We start from the raw sequence: 22,093 nt of genomic DNA, 5'->3' as shown, positions 1-22,093 counted from the left end.
GAGGGGGCAAGCAAATATAAACAAACAAATGCAGGGCTCCCTATAAACCCATATTCCTCATTTTTCATCATTTTCACTCTAACTGTAGGCTTGGTACCTGGAGCTGTTTCTGTCCTGGAAGGAGGGAAAGAAGGAAATAAAACTAGACTTTCCAAACAAAACACAGCACATTGTGCTCTCAAGCAGTGAGATACAGCAGCTGGGAAATTACATTCCTGTTTTCTGTGAGTCATGACAACCATTTATATCTGGTGCTGGGCTAGAGTGTGGAAATACAGGGTCAGCATTTGCAAAACATTTTCAAAACCCTGAAAGTGATATTCTGGTCTCTGAAGTGGGAGTAGTTGAACTGCCCAGCAGTTTGATAGTCCCTCAAGAAGAGACTTGGCAATTGGAATATCTCCCCACCTCTTAGAAGAGAGGCTACCAGAGGCTTGCTCACTGCAAAGCCATTTCTTCAGCGAGGCAGCCTCGCAGGAGAAAGGCACCACCATGAGGAGCTGCTTGTCAGAATGGAGACCTGGTGGCACCTTTGACTTGTAGCTGTGGCTCACTTCACAAATCTCCACAGGGGACATTAGGGACCAACACCACTGACTGGAGCAGGAAGTACATCTTAGCTTTCAACTCAAAATGTGACATTTATCTTCTGAGAGATTCCAACACATGCTCTGGCACGTTCTTGCACCGCATCTGTGCAGGCAATGAACTGTGGGGCAGAAATTCCAGTGTTTGAACAAAAGCTTTGTGGAGTAGTTCTATTTTATCTAGCTCTGAAACTGTTTAGCACAGCCCACAACACAGGGCTGATGCTATTCAAGTGCCTCGTGTCAAAGACTTTATCCTCAGCCTCATCACAGGGCCAACACCACAAAAGCCTAAACAGATACTGGAGTACAAGAGCTCAGTTCAATAGGCAAAAGTTAGCAGAAACCTTCTAGTGCTTACCCCTGTGAAACTTCTACCATAAAGTCTGGAATACTGAAGAAAAGAATATTAATCTATGATGAAGGGTTTTGTAACAGCTTCACTAAGTTTCACCAAAAAGAAAGAGTCTCTGCATTCTGAAGTTGCCTAAGCAAAAAACTACAACAACAACAACAACAAAACAACCAAAAAAAACCCCCAAAAACCCCCACAAAAAACAAAAAAAACCCGCAAAACAAAAACAAACAAACAAAAAAAACCACCCTAAAAGCCAACAACCACCAACCAAAAAACCCAAAAGCCAAACCGAGAAAACCCCACAAAGAAACCAACCAAACACACAAAGACACACACAAAGGGAAACCAAGAGAAAAGGAAGTAAGAATAGATATAAAGCTCTAAGGCATTTATACCACTAATAATGTTCCCCCCCAAATATCACAATATACTGAAATATTCAAAGATTCAGTGTTTTAGAAGTGTTTAAATGAAAAAGCTGGATGTGTGTAGAAAATAAGTGTGCAAAAATTCTTTACTTGATCTCCTTCCATACCAACCAGCTCCCCCTGGGGTTCAAAAGTGGCTTTAGTACCAGAATTGAAAACAGGCAACAGAATTATGCAAAGTGCAACAAATGCAGAAGAGGGCAGACACAACTTAGAATAAATGCTGTCTTTTATTATTCAGTTTATCCAAACATTTCAGTTTTCTCTGCAAGATTGAATCAGAGCAGCAATACAGTCGTTTGTCCACTGTAACATTTCCATAGGAGCCAGCGTGACACCTCATGCACAGGACCCAAGGCTGTGTTCAAGCCACATAAAAACTAAGCCACATCCTTAAGAGCAAGAGTGACAAATTGCTTGCAGTCATTTTTCATTACCCAGCTGTGAGCACCACACAAAAAACCAAGAAATTCCTCAAGGAAAGAAAGTGACCTTGTGTGATTGTCGATTGATAATCCATGATTACAGAATGCCACAATCTGACAACAGAACTTCTACAGTAGGTTTGGTATTTTGGGTTTTACTATAAATATTTGATGAGGTTTGTTTACTAGTATATTTGGCGAGTGTTTAGACATGAGAAAATTTTAATGTTTTGATAGATTTCATATAGAAATACTTTAATTAAGTACCCAAAGCTTTAGAAAATAAATGTTTCAATAAGATTTGATTAAGACATGTACTAATGAGAGAGGTATAAGAAAATGCAGTTAAAATATACAAATTTCAAGTGCAAAAAGAAACACCATCACTTCTCAATAGTTTAAACCTTCCTTCTCAAAAACCATGTCTCTTTCTCTAATAAAGCTAAAATACCAGCCTTTAAATAGGCAGCCCCACTACTCAGTTGGTAGGAAAGATACATCTATTGCACTAGGAGTACAAAGCTAAGAATAATGCATAATATTTTATTCTTAAACTTATTTACAAAAATATATTGCACCAATCCATTTTCCTTTTTCCAGTTAATGTTAAGGAAAAGCCTATTATGTACAAAGTTAAAAACAGAAGTGCAAAAGCAGACTGAAAGAAACCAGAAAGAAGTTTATTTAAAATGCTAAATACAGTTTATTACCTGACTATAGCCTACATCCAGTATGACCTAAAACAATTTGTACCAGATATATCTGCAATTTCAGGATTCCTTGCATTTCTCTGCAGAAGAGGCCTTATCTTTCACTCTAACCATCAGAGGGTCTGCATCAAATGTAAAGGCTAATCAGAGCTTAGCTTAACAGCTTCATTTCTCCAGGGAAGCAATGCTCTTTTAGGTAAATTGAAAAAGCTACGTAGTATTACACATGTATTTGAAAGGTAGTGATAAATCAGGCATGATGGTTTTCATCCTTCCAAAACACCATGAGGAAATTTTGCTGATGTTTCAGGACTGATAATTCCAAGGCATTGCCAGTCCACCCCACATTAGCACAGCATGTGGTCCTGTCTCAGTCTACCTGCCACTGGGACTGTCATGATGCATTTCTGGGGTGTAGGTAAGGAGAACAATCATAACCCAGAGGTGAAGCAAGGCCTAGGAAAAGAAAAGAAAGAAATTTAGCATAGACAATCACCATCCACAGCAGCAGTAAATAGGAGAGCTCTCCTATTTACTGATAGAACTTGTTTTGTAGAAATATTTTGATTAAAATATTTTTTCTATTAATCAGACACTTCTAAAAAATAATTGTCATTTGAAGATTGAAATACTAAATCAGATTCTGAAGAACCTATTTACAGAGAACTGAAGACTTTACACAAGCAGCAAAAATATAACAGCCTGTTTTCCTACAGATTTGTGTTGTCTGGTTTCTCTTTTCCTCCATGGCACAGTGACCCCAGCTGTTCCCTGTGACACCCAGTCCCCAGTCAGCACACTGTGATGTGCCTCGAGGGACTGGTGAGCCACTACTCCTGTGCCAACTGGCTGACACCTGACTGTAAGCCAGCCAAGCTCTGATTGCCTTCTCTTTAATGCAGGCACTGATTTGAGGCATTTTTATGAACTCTGTAGGAATGTTAATTCTCATTCAAATTTGGCTGAAATTATCCAATTAGAATACAAATTGCCTGGAGTGCAAAAAGGAATACCTAATCCACATTTATTTTAAAAATATTTTTAAAAATTCAAGTTATAGAAGTCAAAGTTTGAGCTGAAAAGGAGTAACTGCCACTGACTGCCCAGCTCCTGTACAGCCACCATCAAGTTTCCCTTCACATTGCAGCTTAGGCAGCAGAAGTCTGCAGTGTTTTTACAAAGCCTGCCTGTCCACAGGTCCCTGCAGCTGACAGGCACCTGCCCTCCAGTGGATAAGGGGGGCATTTCACTTCTAGCAACTGCCAGCCTGACAGTTTGGCCCAATGTGGGAGAGCAATTTTCTACTATTTTTTGAAGTCTACCAAGAACAACTTGTCTTGCTACTTTTGCAGCTACTAAAGAAGAGTGACCATTAGCCACTGAAAAAACACCAAAGTGAGGAGTCAAATATTAAAAAACCTCTAAAAAAATGTCATTTTCCTAAATGCAGTGCATGCAGGTATGGCAGGCTAACCTTGGCAACTGGTCACTATTATTCCATATTTTACTACTAGAATCTACTTTCACAGGCCTTTAAATGGTAGTTACATAAGTGTCTTTAAGACTGATATACTGAGAATTTCTGGAAAAAACTGAAAACTGCCAAGCAACACGACTCCAAAATGCTGTTGTAAAAGCATTATTTGGTCCACTTTCCAAAAACCCACACCAAGTTGTTAATTATAGCCTTTTGAGCATCAGCCTTTCCATTTAAGACACACTGGCATGTAAACTGGCTCTAGAAATCTTGCACTGAAGAGAGCTGACTCACCATGTAAATGATGACAAAGACTCTTGCTATGGGGTATCGCCTCAGAAAGATTCCCAGCCGAATGCTACACAGGGAGCAAGAGAAAACAAAACACACAATTTAACACTGAGAAATAAATTCTTGTTACTCTCATCTCAGCCACCAAAAATTCAAACATTATGGCTTTGGTTCTGTCTTGAATTTTCTCAAATACACATAAGGCTTTGTTGTTGTCTTAAATTTTACTTCATGTACTCAAAACATTAAGTGGGCTGAGAAAATTCAGACCATAAAACCCTCCTAATTTTTTCCCAGTCACAGAAATCCTGTCACAATGAAAGTCATGGAAGCACAAAGGACTTTCTATCAAGGTATCTTGCTTTCAAAGGACTAAGAAGTGCTACTAAATTTTGTTTTCTGTTGGTATTTGTTTCAAGTTTTGTAGCAGACCTTTGCTGTGAATACTGTCAATTCACCTAACTCCTCAGAAAGGGATCAAAGCAAATTTATTGCTGGATCCAGAATGGTTTTCATTTACTGATTTCTCAAACAGATTATCTTCCAAGGTAATCTGCTGCATTGGCTTAGAAGGCAGAATCTTGTCTTCATCAGGACTGCAAGAGTACAGATGATACTCCCCCACTAATACATTCTTAGTTTTTATCACAGACACAGTCAAAACCTCTGAAAGTAAAAAACGCAGAAGATGGATGTAATGAATTTGATTAGATATTTTTTCATAACTCAGGGAACCTCTTGCACCAAAATCTGTAAGAGCTTTGTTTAAATAATTGACAATAATTTGCAAAAGCTTAAGAAATTAATGTCACAGGAAAGCACAAGTGAAGTGGGTCAATACTTAGTATTTTATACCATACTTTAGCTGTACTGTTTTAACCTTTTCCCTTCATAAAAGGGAACAATACCCACCGAAGTGTGTCACTTGAACACTGCAGAAGGATGGCAGTGGTTACAGGTGAGTTCCCTGGGGACAGCCTCACCTGAACTGGTCGATGGTGCTGGCAGCCTTGCGGACCCTCCCGTACATTCCTGCCACGCCGGTGTCCGCGTCGCCGAACAGGACAGGGACACTGCGCAGGCGGGCCCCTGCCCCATGGGAACAAGCAATTACACAAGCTGCTGTCAAATACCACAAACTGATAGCATGTAACAAATATATTTATAAATAATATACACTGATCAATATGTTTGTAGGGCCATCAATTCTTGATAAACTTACAATCAAATCAAACTTCTCTTCAGCCTAATATATTTTTAAAATTTATTAGTTTACTAAATGGATATCTTGATATTCAATTCCATCATGTCACTATTATTATATACATATATATATATTACTTATACACTTAATAACTATTATTAGGTGTATAAAATGATGGGCTTGATAATGGCACAGTTTCTCAAATTTTTTTGCTCTCATACGGTAAAACTTTGATTAGCATTTCTGACACTAAGTTGTACATTCAACAATTTTTTACTTTATTTACATTTTTACTATGTATCAATTTCATTTTAAAAATTGATAATGTTACTTTTGTGTAACTAAACTTCAGCTTTCTGAAGTTACAAACAACTCCAGCTTTGATAAGCAGAGAAAAAGTCTGGACTGTTATTTCACACCTCTTGGTGACTGTCCCTTGCTTTTAAAGTTACTTAACATACACACAAAATGACAAATTTTGACTCTGAAAAGTAACATCTCAACACATTGGATCAACTGCTGGGTTTGTCCCAGAAATACAGGACTGACAAACCAACCTCATCAGAACCAACATGCTTTTCAAGAAAAACAGAGAGCAAGGAAGGAAGAAGTTAATTTCAACCAGATCAATTCTCAAAAGGAAGTATTCCATTCTCTCTTCCCAAATCCTTTTTGCAAGCAAACACTTAAATCCTGTTTCTAATATTCAGTTTAAACTCAAAATACAAGTTTAATTGCACCTGTGACAGAATTATTCTAACAGTGCCATAGTATTGAGAATTAAAGCCTAAATTTGCTTTGTTAAATTTACTGAAGTCATTTGCTCACAAAAAGGAGCTTCTGGTTAACTTTGATACTGGCTGCTGCAGAGAAGGTCTCTAGAATAAGTGGCCTAGTTTCAGCACTTATTCTTCCTTACAAACTCAGACTTTCAGGGAAAGGCATTAGGAGACAAAATAGCCTGGACTGCAGAAGAGAGAAGAGTTTAAAGTATTGTATTTTCTTGTTTACCTTCAGCACCATCAATGCCTGCCATGTTAATGGAAGGTCCATTGGCACTTGTGCCTTGGACAGCCTTCAGCTGCTGCTCGAGCCGTTCCAGTTGATACACAAGGGAATTTTTCTCTGTGCTCAGGCTCTCTAACATGGTTTGCTTCTGAATTAGTGTTTCTGTCAGCTGGTGAAGCCGATTTTCCAATTCTGTCTGACTACTACTGCTTAGAGTCTTGTTCGTCAGCTAAAAAAGCAAAGAAAAAAAAAATAATTCTCAATTCAAACTCTGACCAACTGACATTATTACAAAGCTCTATAACAACCTAAGCTTTCAAGAACCAAGTTACTCCACAGCAGAAGTTTTGCAGGATAATGCCATTAAAACTATCACTGATGAGTGCAATAAAGAGGAAACCTAATTTCAATTGTTAACTGTTTACCTTACACAAGAAACTCTTTGTGAAAATGTATCTTTCTGTTTTCCACCTATAATCATATGAAAGTTTCTGTATGAGCCCAAATTTGATCACAACATCGATGCTGTGCCTCAGAGACAGGTTTAAACAGCAATCAATAGCAAGCTAATCCAGCCTGCCTACCATACTTTCAACTTAGTGAGTATGTAAAAATGTTTTCACACAAGGAAGGAAAAACTCAGTACAAATAGGCAGACCTGATGTCCTTTTACAGGAAAACATGAATGAAATGGTGAGAATGCAGGATATGTTGCAGAAGAACTGAGGAGCACCAAGGCAGAAAACATGACTGTACTAGCAAATAGAAACTGCAAGGCCAGCAAATGGTTCATGTGTTTGACATGGATGTTGTCATTCAATTTGCAGAAAATATTTCAAGCAAATGGGAATCACCACATCTGCCGTATGTGCAATAGCTCATCTATTCACTCCAGTCCTAGACCTCAGCCACCTTGTGGCATCATATTCCACAAAGATGTAGCTTCATTAATGAAGAAACAGAATCATTAGGAATTACAGATACCCAAAATACAAACTAGGTGCCTGCAACCAGGCAGAGGCAGGTGCAGGTAGTCCTGAAGTTCAGCACCACCAGAAGATTCATCTGCCAACAAGCCCAAGAAATCTGTATCACATGACAACCATTTCCAAATGCTGACATTGTAACTGCTCAGCTGACCACATCTGCCTCCAGACTGCCAATTTCCCCATGAACAGCCTGCTTTCAGTATGCTAAGGTAACAGAATGAGGCCTGTGCCTTCAGGCTGCCCAAGGAGACTATGGGGGCTCACAAGTATGGGGAGGTTCCAAAAGGAATTAGACTGATACAAGGGAAACAGGTCCATCAACACAGCAGAACTTAGTAAAGACTTACACACTAACAGCCCTAATTCAAGTGCTGGTGTTGAGCAGGTACACAGGAGTGCAGGAAGTGGCCAGGCTCACACGGTGGCCCCCACTGCCACTGGCCAAGACAGAACAGTGAGTGGGGCACATGGATCACAGAGTCTGCAGGATGTAACCAAGGTTCTTTGAACAGTTACAAGGATCTTGGCAGAGTTCATAATGACCTAATCAAACTCCAATGAGTGTTTTTAGTCTGCAAAGAGAAGAACATCGATCCAACACCCCCACCAGCTCTAGTTGGGACAGTGGTTGATTTTTTCCGCCTGCTTTATATAAAAGCACACACAACTATAAAAGAGGCTATTTACATGGTTCCCTTCTTGTATTCCCTACTCTCAAAACTCTATTCTTTATTGAAAACAAGTACACTGTACCTCGCTTGTAGAATGCTAACAGGATTTTTCAGGACAGTGTAGTCAAATAAGTAGTTCCTAACATTGTTTTCGTAACTGAGGGGTATAAAATTGTTTTCTATACACACCTGATTTCTGAGCTTCTGAATTTCTTCCTCTCTGTCTTTTATTCTGCTTTGCAAAGTATTCTTTGTCCGATACAGTTCTTCTTCAGTATAACGAAGTTCCTATAAAATTTATCACAATCACACAGAAAAGATTTTATACATATATGTATTTTGAGAGACAAACTCTAGATCTAGAGTTTCACAACAGAACACAAGAAAGCAATATGCTGTAATCAAATACAAACTGAAATATTATCTTAGTTACATGTCTGTCATGGACAGGGGTTATGGGGATAGAGAGCTGAGTATCAAGACACAACCTTCAAAGCTAATTAAATTCTTTTGTGGAGACTGCCCTAATATAAATATCAATCCAGACTCATTTAATGGGACTTACACAATTTCATTGGGACCAAAATTTTATCTTCCTTACACTTTCACCATTTGTTGCAGTGCTACCTTAAAACTATGTCAGTAATGTAACAATTACAAAATACTTAGAGGGTATCTGTATTCCTAAAATAAACTCATTAATTCAAAATACTATTCTTTAAACATGTTTGAAAACCCTTTGTATAGCTATCTATAATTCTGTATGACCTACATCTTCCTCTAAAGTTTAGGACAAATTAACATAGCAGATATGAAAGGAGAAGGAATATTAGAAAAAAAAATTACTGAAGAGTAAATATAACTGTTTTGTTACTCCCATGATTTGGTGGCTATTTTAGCTCCCACTTACAGACCTGTCAAGTTTATCTTTTAAATTAAGACAATATTCAAATTACTCTGACTTCAGCCATCAGTTACTACAGAAAACAGATAATCCTGTTCTCCCTTTGAACCATCAGATGCACAAAGAAGTAACACCTCTACCTATTTTCCATCTTTGGTTTCAGAAACCTTATGGCAATAGTTAAAGCAACTCCCAGACAGAACTGACCATAATTTTATTAAGTATCAACACAAGCAATTATGTTAAAAGCACATGTAAATGGGTGTCATCAAAGGGTGTCATCAACTGAAAGCATCAGTTTCTGCAACAACTGATGTTTTTTTAAATTCACCTCACTCTTTCTATTGCCTTAAAGCATATTCCTCAGAAGGGCAGGAGTAACAAAATACAATCTACCATCTGCTTTGACATAAAAAACATCAGCTACCCATCAAGAGCAGACCTCGACTTCTGCCTTTTAATTAGTTCAAGCTGCGAGCATCCCATTAAAATGTAATTTCTGAAAGGATAGATAATCCTGTAAGATAAATTGTTCCTAGCAGATACAGAGGACTCGTGCTTTCTTCATTATCAATTATCTTTACATGAGCTTTTTCTTACAAGGAAAAATTTTAACATGCAAAGGATTTGTCCAATTCCTACTGCATATTAAGTTTGCTCACATGAAATACAAGTTTCCTTTTTTCACCCCCTCTCTTTATAGCACAAAACTGTTTAAATCAAGGCAGAATTTGCTCAAAAAGATGACAAAATCTGAAAGAATCCATTAACATAATTTTATCAGCAATTTGTCCACTACAGCAGTTTAGAAGTAATGACAATTAGATCCAGAACTGAGTAACAAAAATTACTGCTAAAATTGGTACTACAATGACATTGTTTTGCAAGCTACAATTTATGGATTGAGCAGAGGAAGATTCACAATAGCCACTTCCAGTATTAGGGTTTTTTAATATAAAAAATGTTACACTTGTTACTATATCCCTGTTGTTTGATTGTTTCCCTGTTGAATAAAATTCAATTCTGTGCCCTCCCTTAGGGTCCTGTTTATCCACCAGGATCTCTGCTCATCAGCAGTATCCAGAAGGCCCTGACCATTGCTTAATCTTGGCTGCACTTTCCTTGACCTAGTGGAGCACTAGACAAAAAATTAATCAAACACTGCCCAAGTATCCAAATAGTCTCTTCTTAAGCCAAATGCTTTTCTGATGACACCACACAGGGCCTAAAAAGAGATCTGGCTTTCAAGAATTCCTTACCTGTTTCTGCCGTTCTAGTTCAGCTTCTGCCTCCTGCTTGGCCATTTTTTGTGCTGATATTTGCTCTTGTAGGTCTTGAAGCTGCTCTCTTACTGACTCAGCTTCACTTACCTGCTGTGTCTCCATATCCTGAAATGAACACAAATGTAACCATTTCACTAACATTCAGGTGTTACTCCAAATCTGTCATAGGTAACAGCTGAAAAAGTAGTATATACAATATTTCTTCAAAGGAAAAGGAAGGTGTGGGTGTATTGGATAAATTACATTTGGTGATTTTATACACAATATTTTTAGTAACACAGTAATAAAATAAATACATTTTTTGAACATGAAAAGCCTCTGCTTCTTCCTTTCTGCTGTCCACAGGCTAAAACTGTGTAAAATGGGCTTGCATGCAGCTGCTGTGTTGAGCCCATTATGCCAGCAGATGGGCATGGATGACTTGGATTAGAGTGCTTCAAGGATCAGTGGCTCTTACAGAAAAGAATATAGGTGGTGGCTAGAGAAATCACTATGACTGTTAGGAAAGAAATGCTTCCCTCAAAAGGAACACAGGGAAGAGAGAAGTAAGGTAATAAATACTAGAAACAACAGACCCACAGTACACAAGAGAACAGTCCTTTGTTGTAGCTAACTGCAAATACAGGTGTACATAGGCACAGCTACCTGCAGCTCTGCTCTCATCTGTTGTATTTGCCCCATCAGTTTTTGTATTTCTTCTCTCTGAGTGTCTCGCTCATGTCTCAGTTCCTCCAGCTCCACTGTGCTTGCTGTATTGCTATCCAGGCCTTCAATACCAGAGCCTTCTTTTAAGCTGTTTATCAACTTTTCTTTAGACTGAAAAAATAAGTCAATACATTATTTATAGCAGTATTGAACAAGTGCTCAACTACAATATGCTATAATGACTGGTTCATCTGTTTTTTTATCCAGTGATGACCCTACACATTTGAACATGAAAATGCTTCCATATGGATAATTTTTCTGATTTTCTGTATGCTGTAAGACTAATTTAACTGAAAGTCTGTGTTATCTGTGGAAGAGTGCAGTATTTTTTCTTTACAAGTGCCTGGAATGTTAAACTTGTAATGGATAACAATTTTGGCCCTCTTGGTACTGAAATAGACAAGATGCACACCAACAAACACTACAGACAAAATTGACCCTCTTTTTCTCCTGACAACAAAATCAAGAACCAGATACAGCAGTCACCCTTCAAGGAAAGAGGATAAATGATTTTATCCGGAGTCAGCCTAGTGTTACGTTGACATTGACTTGTGATTTTAGGCTTTTCATATTTACCAAGATGATTTAAAACCTGCCCTTGAACATTTGACTAAATTTAACTATTCTAAGAAGAGATCTCTATCTTCAACATCTTGCTAACATTTATAAACAAGACTCAAACCAACCACATCTGGACATGGTATCTTTGACAATTTACATAGTACAGAACTTGGCACAAAATACCCGATTTTGCCACTGTTCATATCACAATAATCACAAGCAACCTTTCAGGACATGGAAAAATATTCTCTGGTTACATGTTAAGTATCCATTCTATGCTATGCTTCAGCCCCAGGCAGAACAGAGCAATATTCTTGAATCAAAAATACTGGATATGGAACAAATTGTAGGTTTCATCTACTGCAGTTTCATCTATCTGGACTCTTGGATGTGGAACACACTGACAGATGATGCACAATAAGCACAACGGTTCCCTTAGATTTTTTTTCAGGTTCAGAACCTGAACTACCATTTCAATTCCATAACCTCATCTATGAACTTAAGTTTACAAAAGGCAGACTGGTAGCTGTTCTATATATGTATCATTATAGATATGCCCCAGAACACATTACAGGTCACATGAAAAAACAGACCACAGGTTAGACTATTTGAAGCATAACACCTTAAAGCAGTTAAAGCACACAAACCACACTGTATTTCTTCACAACAGTGCTTACTTGGAGAATGCGAGTGGCTTTCTGTTTATAGTCTGTCAGCTCCTGTTTTGCAGATTCTAGGTGGCTTTTAGTTACTTTGACCTGCTGCTGAAGCTCATCAGCTCGCCTCTTCTCATCTAAATACTTTCTCTCAGCTGCAGTTATCCCTTCTGCCAGGTTCTGACGTTCTGCTTCCACTTTACTTAGACGAGCCGCAAACTCATTCTATGAGTAAGAAAGAAACAATAGTTTGTGTTTAAACACAGCCTCAACTTCAACCTAGGAAGGAAAAAAGAAAGTTTAAAAGCAACTACACAGAGCACACCACCTCCTATCCATCACCTCTGACCTAAAGACTCATTACTGCTACGTGGGAAGAAACTCTGCTTGCTTAACCAAGTGGTAAATAATCCAAATAAGAATATGCTTTTCTTTCCCTCACCACAAAATAGCGAGGGAATAAAAATCTTCCTATTATTCAAATTTATTTAGCAAACAAAAAGCAAGCTTGCCCCTCAAAAAATATTATCAATTTTAGAATGACATATTTTGAAGTACTGTAAAAAAAAACCAGAACAGACACTCTCAAAGATTTTCAGTATGCTATTATATGTAGCAAAGGCCAAATTAAGTATAGAAAACATTATTGATAATGTACTTGCATCTTTCCCACAGAAGTCCTTCATCTTAAGATCTCACAGTAAAATTGTGTAACAACACACCATGGAAAACTAAATGGATTACGTATTTACTTTTCAAGCATGTATTAACATTAAAGTTAGCATTAAAAAAACACAGTAAAAATTGTCAATATTAATCCTCAACAACTTTTACTCATGAAGCTTTCAAAATAACATATAAGAAATAAATTAGCAACTCAAGGGTATTAGGTGCAGCAGACAACAGCACACCCTTCCAAGCAATTAGTACCCTGAACAGGAACTGAAGTCAAAGGGAGGAGAGAGCACATGGAACCTCATGGATCTGATCTCAAAATCAGAGTCTTAAAGTCTTCCTGACTCTTCATGTCTAACCTGCATTTGTTTGTAACTTTCTTGCTCTCGCTTGAGTGCAGAGTCTGCATCACGCAGCCTCTCCTGAAGAGTCTGAAGGGCTTGATTTTGTAAACTGCTTCCTTCACTGTGGTCTTGTATTATCCTGAAATAGAGACACACAATTTATTGGAAAAGAAGCAAGCTATTGTGATTTTTTGTGTAGAACTATAACCTCCTAGCTTCCAGACCAGCTTTGAAAATTTGCCCAGTAGATTACTGCATATGGACTACAGGTGTGAGGCCTGCAGTTAGTGACTCACACTTCTCCTCCCTGGCCTATATTCTGGAGTATCCATATCCCAGCAGTGAGATAAGTATGTGTATTTGTGGATAAGCAAGTCTATTTTTCAAGAAAAAAAAATTTCTTGGGATCTTCAGCTTCATGCCTCTAACACAAATACTATACACAAAAGGGATTCTAATAATCAGATGCCAATGGATGCCCTATTTAATACTCATTGGTCCTGTTTCCACTGCCAGCTATGATAGAGCAGTTTCAGTGCAAACTTTAATCCTTGTATTTCAAATCTTTCCTCATTAGTTTATTATTTTTTATTCTTGAAGACAGTGAATGATCTACCTTGATTTTTTTCAAACTTATTACTATTTGCAGAATTCCAAAGCATGAAATGAAGAAGTACCGTGATTTTTCACTCTGCAGTGCTTCTAAAGCTTCTGTCCGAGCACTTAGGAGCTGATCAGCTTCTTGCAACCGTACTTTCAGCACAGCCAGCTGGGAATCTTTGGCACCAACAGCTTCTGTCAGATCATCCACTCGAGCCCGAAGGTCTCTAACCATCCTGTCACTCTTGGAATGGTCAACATTCCACTTCTCCACCTTCTCCCGGGATTTGTTCAATTCTACAAAATAAGAAGTTTCTTTGAAGTTTACAAAAGTAGATATTGCAAGGTCTTGTAAGCAGTCAGGATGCAACTACCTCATTTCTTAAAGAAAAAAATTAAATACGACCAAGTTGAAGTGAAACTGAAAATCTATAAGCTACCAGGAAGTAACAAATGCCAGATTTGCTGTCAAAACACAACCCAGAAAATTTTGGAGGTGATCTCAAAATAGACATTTTCTTCTGAGTCATACTGTGGATGACAGATTTCACCTGATCCATCCCCAGCAATGGCCTATGGTTAAACATCCCTGTGCCAAGAGAAATGTTTGTATAAAGCATCTAGTTTAATTCCAGTTTGAGTTTACTGTCACATAAAAAACAACAGAAAAATGTACTAGTTGTGAATAATGCCTGAATACTTAGAAGCTTCTGTTTTTAATCTAACATCACACATTAAACTTCAACTGGATATAAAAACTTAACCATAACATCACACATTACACTTAAACTAACATCACACATTACACTTAAACTGGATATAAAAATTATCTGGCTTATGCAGTTACTGTGAAAAAAATGTGGTACCTCAATTTTATGCCTAACAGCAGGAGTTTGCTCTCTGTTTTATCATTTAATTTGTACTCATATTTTTTATATTTTCATTTCATTTAACTTTGAAGACGCAAGTGATGTCATATTAAAAATATTCATTTTATATTTTTACTGTCAGTTTCTAGGCATCAGAGAATATAGTCTACTACAGCCAGAAAGTAGTCAGTTTGAAGTATTCAAAGGAATTTGGTCATTTAAAAATAAGTATTTTGCAAAAGCCATTAAAATGCAGGAAAAGTATTTTGAACATGGTATTGCCTGCCAGTGTTTTATTAAGATGTAAGCTTTGTAACTAACTTGAACACATCATTTTAATCAACGTTTGTTGTATCTTTGTAGTTGAACAAGCCTTTTAATTTCTCCCATCTCATTACATGGGAAGTCATACATGCAAAGGTACCTGGAGAGTTTTTATCATAAATACATAAAGCACTGTTTCCTAGTTCACTAGCACATTGCTAATGTTATAGCTGAAGCACCTTCTTGTGTTTCTTTGGACCTCTGTATTAATGAAGCCACTTCTTGATTTAAAGACTGAACTTCATTTCTCAGCAGCTGGTTCTCCAGGCGAAGGTTGGACAGCTCATGGGATTTGGAATCATCATTGGCTGAAAGGCTGGGGCTGGTGACTGTACTTGGTGATGAATCCTTCAGGCCATCATTCCCTTGGGCTCCCAGGCCAGAGTCTGAACTGTCTGGAGTTTCTGTACAGAGAGATGCAACTTAGAACAAATGCCTGTGTTCGTAAACTACCTTTCTATAAACAGTAGTTCCATGTTCTGCATCAATAGTTAAGGAACAACAAGAATAATAAATGAAAATAGTTCATACTGGAATGGAATATGGAGCTACTTCTCAAAAGGGGTTGCACAAAACAGGACTATTTACATGCATCATGCAATGTTTTTGTTAATACTGCTAGACAAAACATAATAGAAGTTATAAAATTTCTTATTACATAAATGGCACCTTTAGGATTTCAAAACATCAACACTTGATTTATGACTTTGCTGCTCAGAGTAGTCCTCAGAAGCTGAAGAGTAACAGAAAACACTAAATATACATGGCAACTAACTGCAGGAATTTTTAGTACAAACTCTGGTTTTCATTCAGATTTTGCCAATGCCAAGTTTGTTTTAAAAAAGAACAATAAAGGGACTCCTAGAGGTATTCTGAACAAGGGAAGGAGGAACCAACAGTCTTTGCCCATTATGCACAACACATATCTTGGATTAATGCTGTGAAAGCTACAAATCCACTGTAAGAGTCTTGATTCCAGCATGCAGATAGTTGGAAGCTTTGCAGCAATGTCAAGATAAAAATTACATAGCAAGCAATGAACAAACAAACAGGCAATCCAAAATGTTACTGCTGAATATTTACTTCCCCTTGTGATCATTAACCAAGCTGCTTCACTCTTCTTACCACTGCAGCAGCCCCTAACACCCCAAGCCCAGGGAACGGGGGCACACTGTTAATGCTGAGCAACACCACACCCACAAGTAGCAGCAATGACACAAGATTTCTACCACGTTTTCTCAAGCCTTTTTCCAATTAAAGTGATCCTAAGAAATGTCATTATCTTTCCTTTGATTTACTTACAGTTTCCAACTTATGAAATAATTTAGGCTCATTTCTTTGTCTGGAAAATTCAACAGATTAATTAATCTAATGAAACGAGAAATGAGCCATTTATAGCATAGACTGGATTATAACCATGGCAATATCAAAAGTATAATGTTAATTGGTTTTATCTATAGTTAATACATCATAAACTACTTCAACAGATTCTGTGCTGAATATTTAAATGACACAGATATATTTGTACAATGAACTTTGGAAAACAGTATGTTCAAATCCTGTATTGTAAATGCATTCTTCCTTATTTAGCATCTCCACAATGCAAACTCTGCTCAAAAATCCTCAGAAGAAAATTCAACAAGCCATACTGAACAAAACAGATGTTTCTTAAGCACCAACCAGCAAGGCTGCAGAGTCAGGTCTAACATACCTGTATTATTTATTTTTAGTAGTAAACCTCACTGAAAAGTCATGGACTCAGAAAAAATATTCACATGGTTGGGAATTATCCCTTTTTATGTCTAAAGCTTTTCAGCATACTTAATGAAGTAAGCAAAAAACTGGTATTTACAACACTTCACATGCTCAAAGTACTAAACAAATAATAAAGTATTCTAACTACATTATTAATAACAGAACCACTTGCTTCAATTTTCAAAAATAAGTAACAGCAAAGTAGCACAGCAACAAGGAAGGAGTACAGACTGGACAGTCTGGTAGAGAACAGAAGTTCTTGACACTTCCCAACCACATTGTCCTTTGTGTGGTTGACCTGAGCCCAGCCCCAGCTTTTGACTGCCTGGCCTGAGGCTGATTCAGGCCTCTGGATTTAGACTGCAGTCATGAACTACTGCTGGCAAAGCCAGAGACTTTATCTCCCTGGCTCCTTCATGCCTGTGGCTCTACACCAGCCTGCCTGCATCCAGCTTCCTGCAGGACAAGCACGTTTGCCAGCTCACCCCTCCTGCGTGGTGGAACAGGAACACCTCACCCCACCCCAGGCACTGCTCTGGCTGAAAGTCACTCCCTTCCCACGTGGCAACAACAGCTACAAAACAAAAGAGAGACCAAACAAAAGCAGCAGAACTTGTGCTTCTACATGGGGACATGTGGGGCTGGGGCAAGGCTAGAGCACAGCTCAGAGGGGCCAGGCTGAGCAGCAGCAGCAATAAGGCAGGTCCAGAGCACAAAGGATTTAGGTTTTCGTTATATCATCTGTCAAACTCGCACAGTATCTGGTATTGCCCCAATGATGAAAAAACCTGAAAGGCCCTGCTGTACCTCACCCATTTGACATATAACCACCATTAAATGTTTCATGAAGTGACATGAAGCTTCATGTGTTACCTAGCCTTACCCCAGACATACTTGGGTTTTAAATATCTCTAGGTTCAATACTATTTAACTACCATTGCCTTGGCTCCTGATGGAATTATCTTCAGTAGTTTTTGCACTCTGTGTACTGGTAGACACAGAACTAATGCTTGAAGTCCGAGAGTGATTCTGAAGAACAGGTGCCTTGCTCTTCTCCTTTTTAGAGTCTATCCTTCCATTAGGTTCCTTCTCTGAACTATTGAGAAAATCAAATAGCAACTCGTCATCAGGTTCTGACTTTTTTCTTCTCACAAAATGTGAGGCAGCTCTGGGTGCGGAAGCATTTTCTACTGGAGAAGCTGCCTCTGAGGATGTCCTACATGCTGTTTTAATATTTGCTGTTCCTGCCAGGATTGTGGCCTTTTGGTGTTTAATATTTTCAGCTGCTGAAGAGATGTAGGCTGCTTTGGATGAGGTCTGGTATTTCAGTTCTCCAGTATGCTGGTGCACTTCAGAATAGTCATTGGCAGAGTCCAAGTTCTTCTTATCATAAACTGCACTGCTCGAGGTGTCTTTTTTGCTCAGAGCTGATGCAGCTCCTTGATCAACTCTGTTGAGTAGATCCTCTGCCTTTCCAGCGAGATCAGCAAGCCAAGACATGATGAGTGTTGGTCGATGAACTCTGTACAATTAAAATTTCAGGACCATATACTGCGAAAGACAGAAGCATTACAAATCAGATTGCTACTGAGGCAAGATGTACTGTTTATCTAAACAACTAGTGTGTTAAGGTATTAGTGCTGTAGTTATTATAATACTTTTCTTCTGCTTATTTGGTATTTTGCTGTTCTGGTAACTAAAGGAAATAAACCAAACCAGTTGCTGAGGGAAACAGACAAAACCTAGGTCTTTAAATCAAGGTTATTAAAAGCAGACCACAGCATCAGTGTCTAGCATCTTCAGCTGCTACAGAGTATCACAAAGAGAAAACAACTACGCCTTAGACGTTTGGCCTGCAAATTCCCAAACTGGCTCAGGCCAGGATCTCCTCCCCCACAAACTCTGCAGCCTGCTGCTTTCCCGTGACCCCAACACGGCGGACAGGTGCCTTCACCTGCACCAGGGGCCTGCGACACCACAGCGGGGGCGGGCGCCTCTCCCCCAGCTCCGGGAAGGGACGTTCAGAGCGGCCGCTGCCCCCACTCCCAGCACCGCCTGCCCTCCCCAGGCCCGGCCCCACTCAGGAGCGGCGGGGGCCTCAGCACGGCCCGGCCTCACCTCCTGCAAGCGCGGGGGAGCCCCGGCCCGGGGGAAGCCGTGAGGGGCCGGCGGTCAGCGCGGGGCCACGGCCGGGCCGGGCGCCTCAACCCCAGCGCTTCCGGCAGACGTGGCCGCCTTTCCGGGTGCACCGCGCGCAGGCGCAGCGGAGCCGCCTGGCCCCCGGCGCACTCAGGCCCCGCCTCCGGCGCGCTCGGGCCCCGCCCCCGGCGCGCTCGGGCCCCGCCCCCGGCGCACTCAGGCCCCGCCCCCGGCGCGCTCGGGCCCCGCCCCCGGCGGGCGGGAGCGGCGCTGGCCGCGCGAGCCTCCTGGCGGTGCTTTCAGTAACCTTTGAGGGGAGACCCGGCAGGACTGCCCCTGCCGCAGGATCACAGAATTATCTATATTAGAAAAGAGCTCAGAGATCAGCGAGCCCGGCTGTTGGCCCAGCACTGCCAAACCCACCAGTCAAACCACATTCCCAAGTGCTGCGTACTTCTGACTGTAACATCCTTCCCAGTCATCTGTGACTCAGTGTCTGAGACCTGCAGTACTTGAGCCATTTCAAGATTTATGGCTATTATCTCTCTTCCTTAAATGCTTATTCTTAGTAAGGATAGTTGTTAAAGTGTACATAAAGTACACTTACGATGTACTTAAAGCACTACATAAGGTTTTGTTGTTCATCCTCTCTTCCCCCTTTATTTTTTCCTCAACCTTCTACACCAACATATCACAACTAACCACCACATTTGCTTCTCAGAGAGTTTCTACTCATGCCTGAACTATCAGCAAGAATGTGAACGAAGACAACACTTGCACCTCCTGCCACTTCAGACCCTCCTCTACAGAGGATCTGTTGTCCTCCTGACTATAATGCTGAATGTATGGCTGGTGACTTCCATCCATGTTTCCCCAGAGCTCTAGTTGTTATCTTGTCAGATCACATCTTACAAGTATTCTCTGGTTAAATTCACTGCTAGGCTGTTATCAAGTTATCTGAATGTTGTTACCTGGTTTACAGAAATTTCCTTATATCTTATCATGGTAATCCTCTTCCAATGGGGAACATACAATGTTTGGAAAGATTATGAAGAGTTCCTCTGTAAGTCAAAGGCTTCCAAACGTTTGTCTATAGATATGAATTATCAATTATCATTGGGCATCCTTAGGACTTAAGCCCAAGCAGGAGACATGAGCCCTGCTGCTTATTCAGAACATACTCATTGCACTAGTATTGGCATGAGTTAATAGAAAATCCATCCTGCCTCATTTCAGATTAAGCAACACATTGCTAATAATAGTAATAAACCAAATGAATTCACAACCTTCAACTTTTAAATCATGTGAATCAGCTGCACATAAACATAATTTTAATTAATGTGAATATATCACCTCCACAGGCACTAAGAAAAGCAGAGATTTTTAAGAGACTTTATTAATTACCAGTTTACACTTGCTTTACTCAACTTGTTCAGCCTTCAAAGCACGTTACAAATCCCTTCAATGGAAAATTTAGGTATGATTGTGAATGTTTGAAATATTTGATCGTTACACACCAAAGTGACATGAAAAATGTTCAGAATATGAAGGGCCAAAGCCAACGGCCTAGATTACCTCTGTCTTTTACAAAGGGGGTAGAAACAAGTGTGTTTCAATCCAGAAAATATCCTATTGCACCACTGCATCTAGCAAGCACTTCTCTGCATTAGAGTCTGAAAACATGTTCAGGAAATATACCCACAGCAGAGATGCTTAACCAGCAAGAGGAATTCAATTCACATTTTAACATGTCCCATTCCACTCTAGAGCCATTGCATGGTCCTTGTTTGACTGAATCATCTCACAGATGTAAACTAGTTTAGATAAGTAAATGGTTGGACAGAAGTGCCTTTTATTCAGGATTGCATAGGCAGAGTCCTAGGATCACATCTGAACTGCCCACAGCCTGGGAATTTCCAGTCCTTGCAGAGGACATAATTATTTACCTCACAGTAAATTCCATGGCAACTCTCTTTCCCTGTTCATACAAAACCTTTAAAACAGAGATCCTGTATTGATAAAGGGATTGCCTGAAAGTGGGAGAAAATAAATCCTTTAAGTCCTGTATATATTTTATATTGAGTTCTTCAGTTATAGAATCATTATGTACAATAAATCATACTTTATATGTAACCTGGAAAACAGCTATTCCCCCTGAATGCTCTGAAAAAATGTAGTAACTCCACTACATTACCCCCACTATTTAGTGTCTCACATGTGGTGTGTAATCTTCGCAACTGGCTGATTTCAAAAGATATAAAGGTTACAGCAACACTATTAACATTTGTTCTATTTACATTTTCGCAATCAATGATAGTTTCCAAAAATAATGTTTCCACTTATAAAATTAGAAAAAAAAAATAGCAAAAACTTTACTGGGTGAGACCCGGAATAAGTAATGATATCTCTTTCCCTGGTGCTTCTTTAAGAACTGTATTTTTATTCCCAAAACTGATGTTCCCAGATTTTGCAGGGTGGTGAGGAAGACAAAAGAAGGAAAGAGAGCTATTTGCTTGTTCAACTGACAGATTTATAGAGTCCCTTATGTCTGCTGTATCAACAGTAACTTCTCAGAATGCTGTGACTGCCAGACTGCGAGGTGAAAATATTATATTCAGTCTCAAGGGGCATAAAACTTCATTAACTACCACAGAAAATTTTACAGGTGTCTTTTCACTTTACAGATGCCCTCCCCAGGACCAAAGCGCTGATCTAAGATGCTACACATCTTCCTACATAGTTTGACAGGTTCTGGCTGCAAGTTTCAAATTCATTTCCTTGAATGAAATTTCCTTTCGGGAAGGGAAACGGAATCTTGCGATTTCAATGGGGACCAAGAGAGGAATCTTTGGTGTATGTCCCTGCACTTGATTGCATGCCATGCCTTTTGATGGCTTGGACTTTGGGAAAGATTTTTTCCTTGTTTTTGTTAGTTTTTTTCAAGTGTCCATACCATGTCCCTCATTTCCTCCCGTCCAAGTTGTGTCTTCGTCCTTGACTTTTTCCCCTCCTTTTGCAACGTCTGTGAGCTTAGTTTTGGCATGTTTTGGTCTTTTGCACTGCTCTGATAGAATGCCGGGCCATTTTCTTATAGGCACTAAATTGCCCAAATTTCCCACTTTTCTTTTTT

The 22,093-nt window shown here is 39.4% G+C and overlaps 1 protein-coding gene across 2 annotated transcripts; it reads right to left on the bottom strand.

Annotated features, from left to right (window-relative positions):
• Positions 1 to 1,584: 1,584 nt before the first annotated feature.
• On the bottom strand, positions 1,585 to 19,096 carry GOLGA5 (golgin A5). Of its 2 annotated transcripts, XM_054634746.2 has the most exons (13): positions 18,943 to 19,096; positions 17,760 to 18,375; positions 15,249 to 15,473; positions 13,954 to 14,173; positions 13,292 to 13,415; positions 12,279 to 12,482; positions 10,981 to 11,151; positions 10,312 to 10,440; positions 8,338 to 8,436; positions 6,492 to 6,717; positions 5,260 to 5,365; positions 4,280 to 4,343; positions 1,585 to 2,964 (listed from the first exon to the last, which is right to left on the bottom strand). In XM_054634746.2, exons 2-13 carry the CDS (start codon positions 18,322 to 18,324, stop codon positions 2,884 to 2,886), a joined length of 2,214 nt encoding a protein of 737 aa, XP_054490721.1. In that variant the 5' UTR covers positions 18,325 to 18,375; positions 18,943 to 19,096; the 3' UTR covers positions 1,585 to 2,883. The 2 variants fall into 2 exon arrangements, 1 of the variants encoding a protein (XP_054490721.1); XR_008534430.2 differs by lacking the exon at positions 1,585 to 2,964 and having other exon boundaries at positions 5,189 to 5,365.
• Between the last annotated feature and the right edge of the window lie 2,997 nt (positions 19,097 to 22,093).

This window comes from Agelaius phoeniceus, chromosome 6 (genome assembly GCF_051311805.1).
Source record: "Agelaius phoeniceus isolate bAgePho1 chromosome 6, bAgePho1.hap1, whole genome shotgun sequence".
Taxonomy (NCBI): Eukaryota; Metazoa; Chordata; class Aves; order Passeriformes; family Icteridae; genus Agelaius; species Agelaius phoeniceus.
This window is presented reverse-complemented; position numbering and strand designations above follow the sequence as displayed.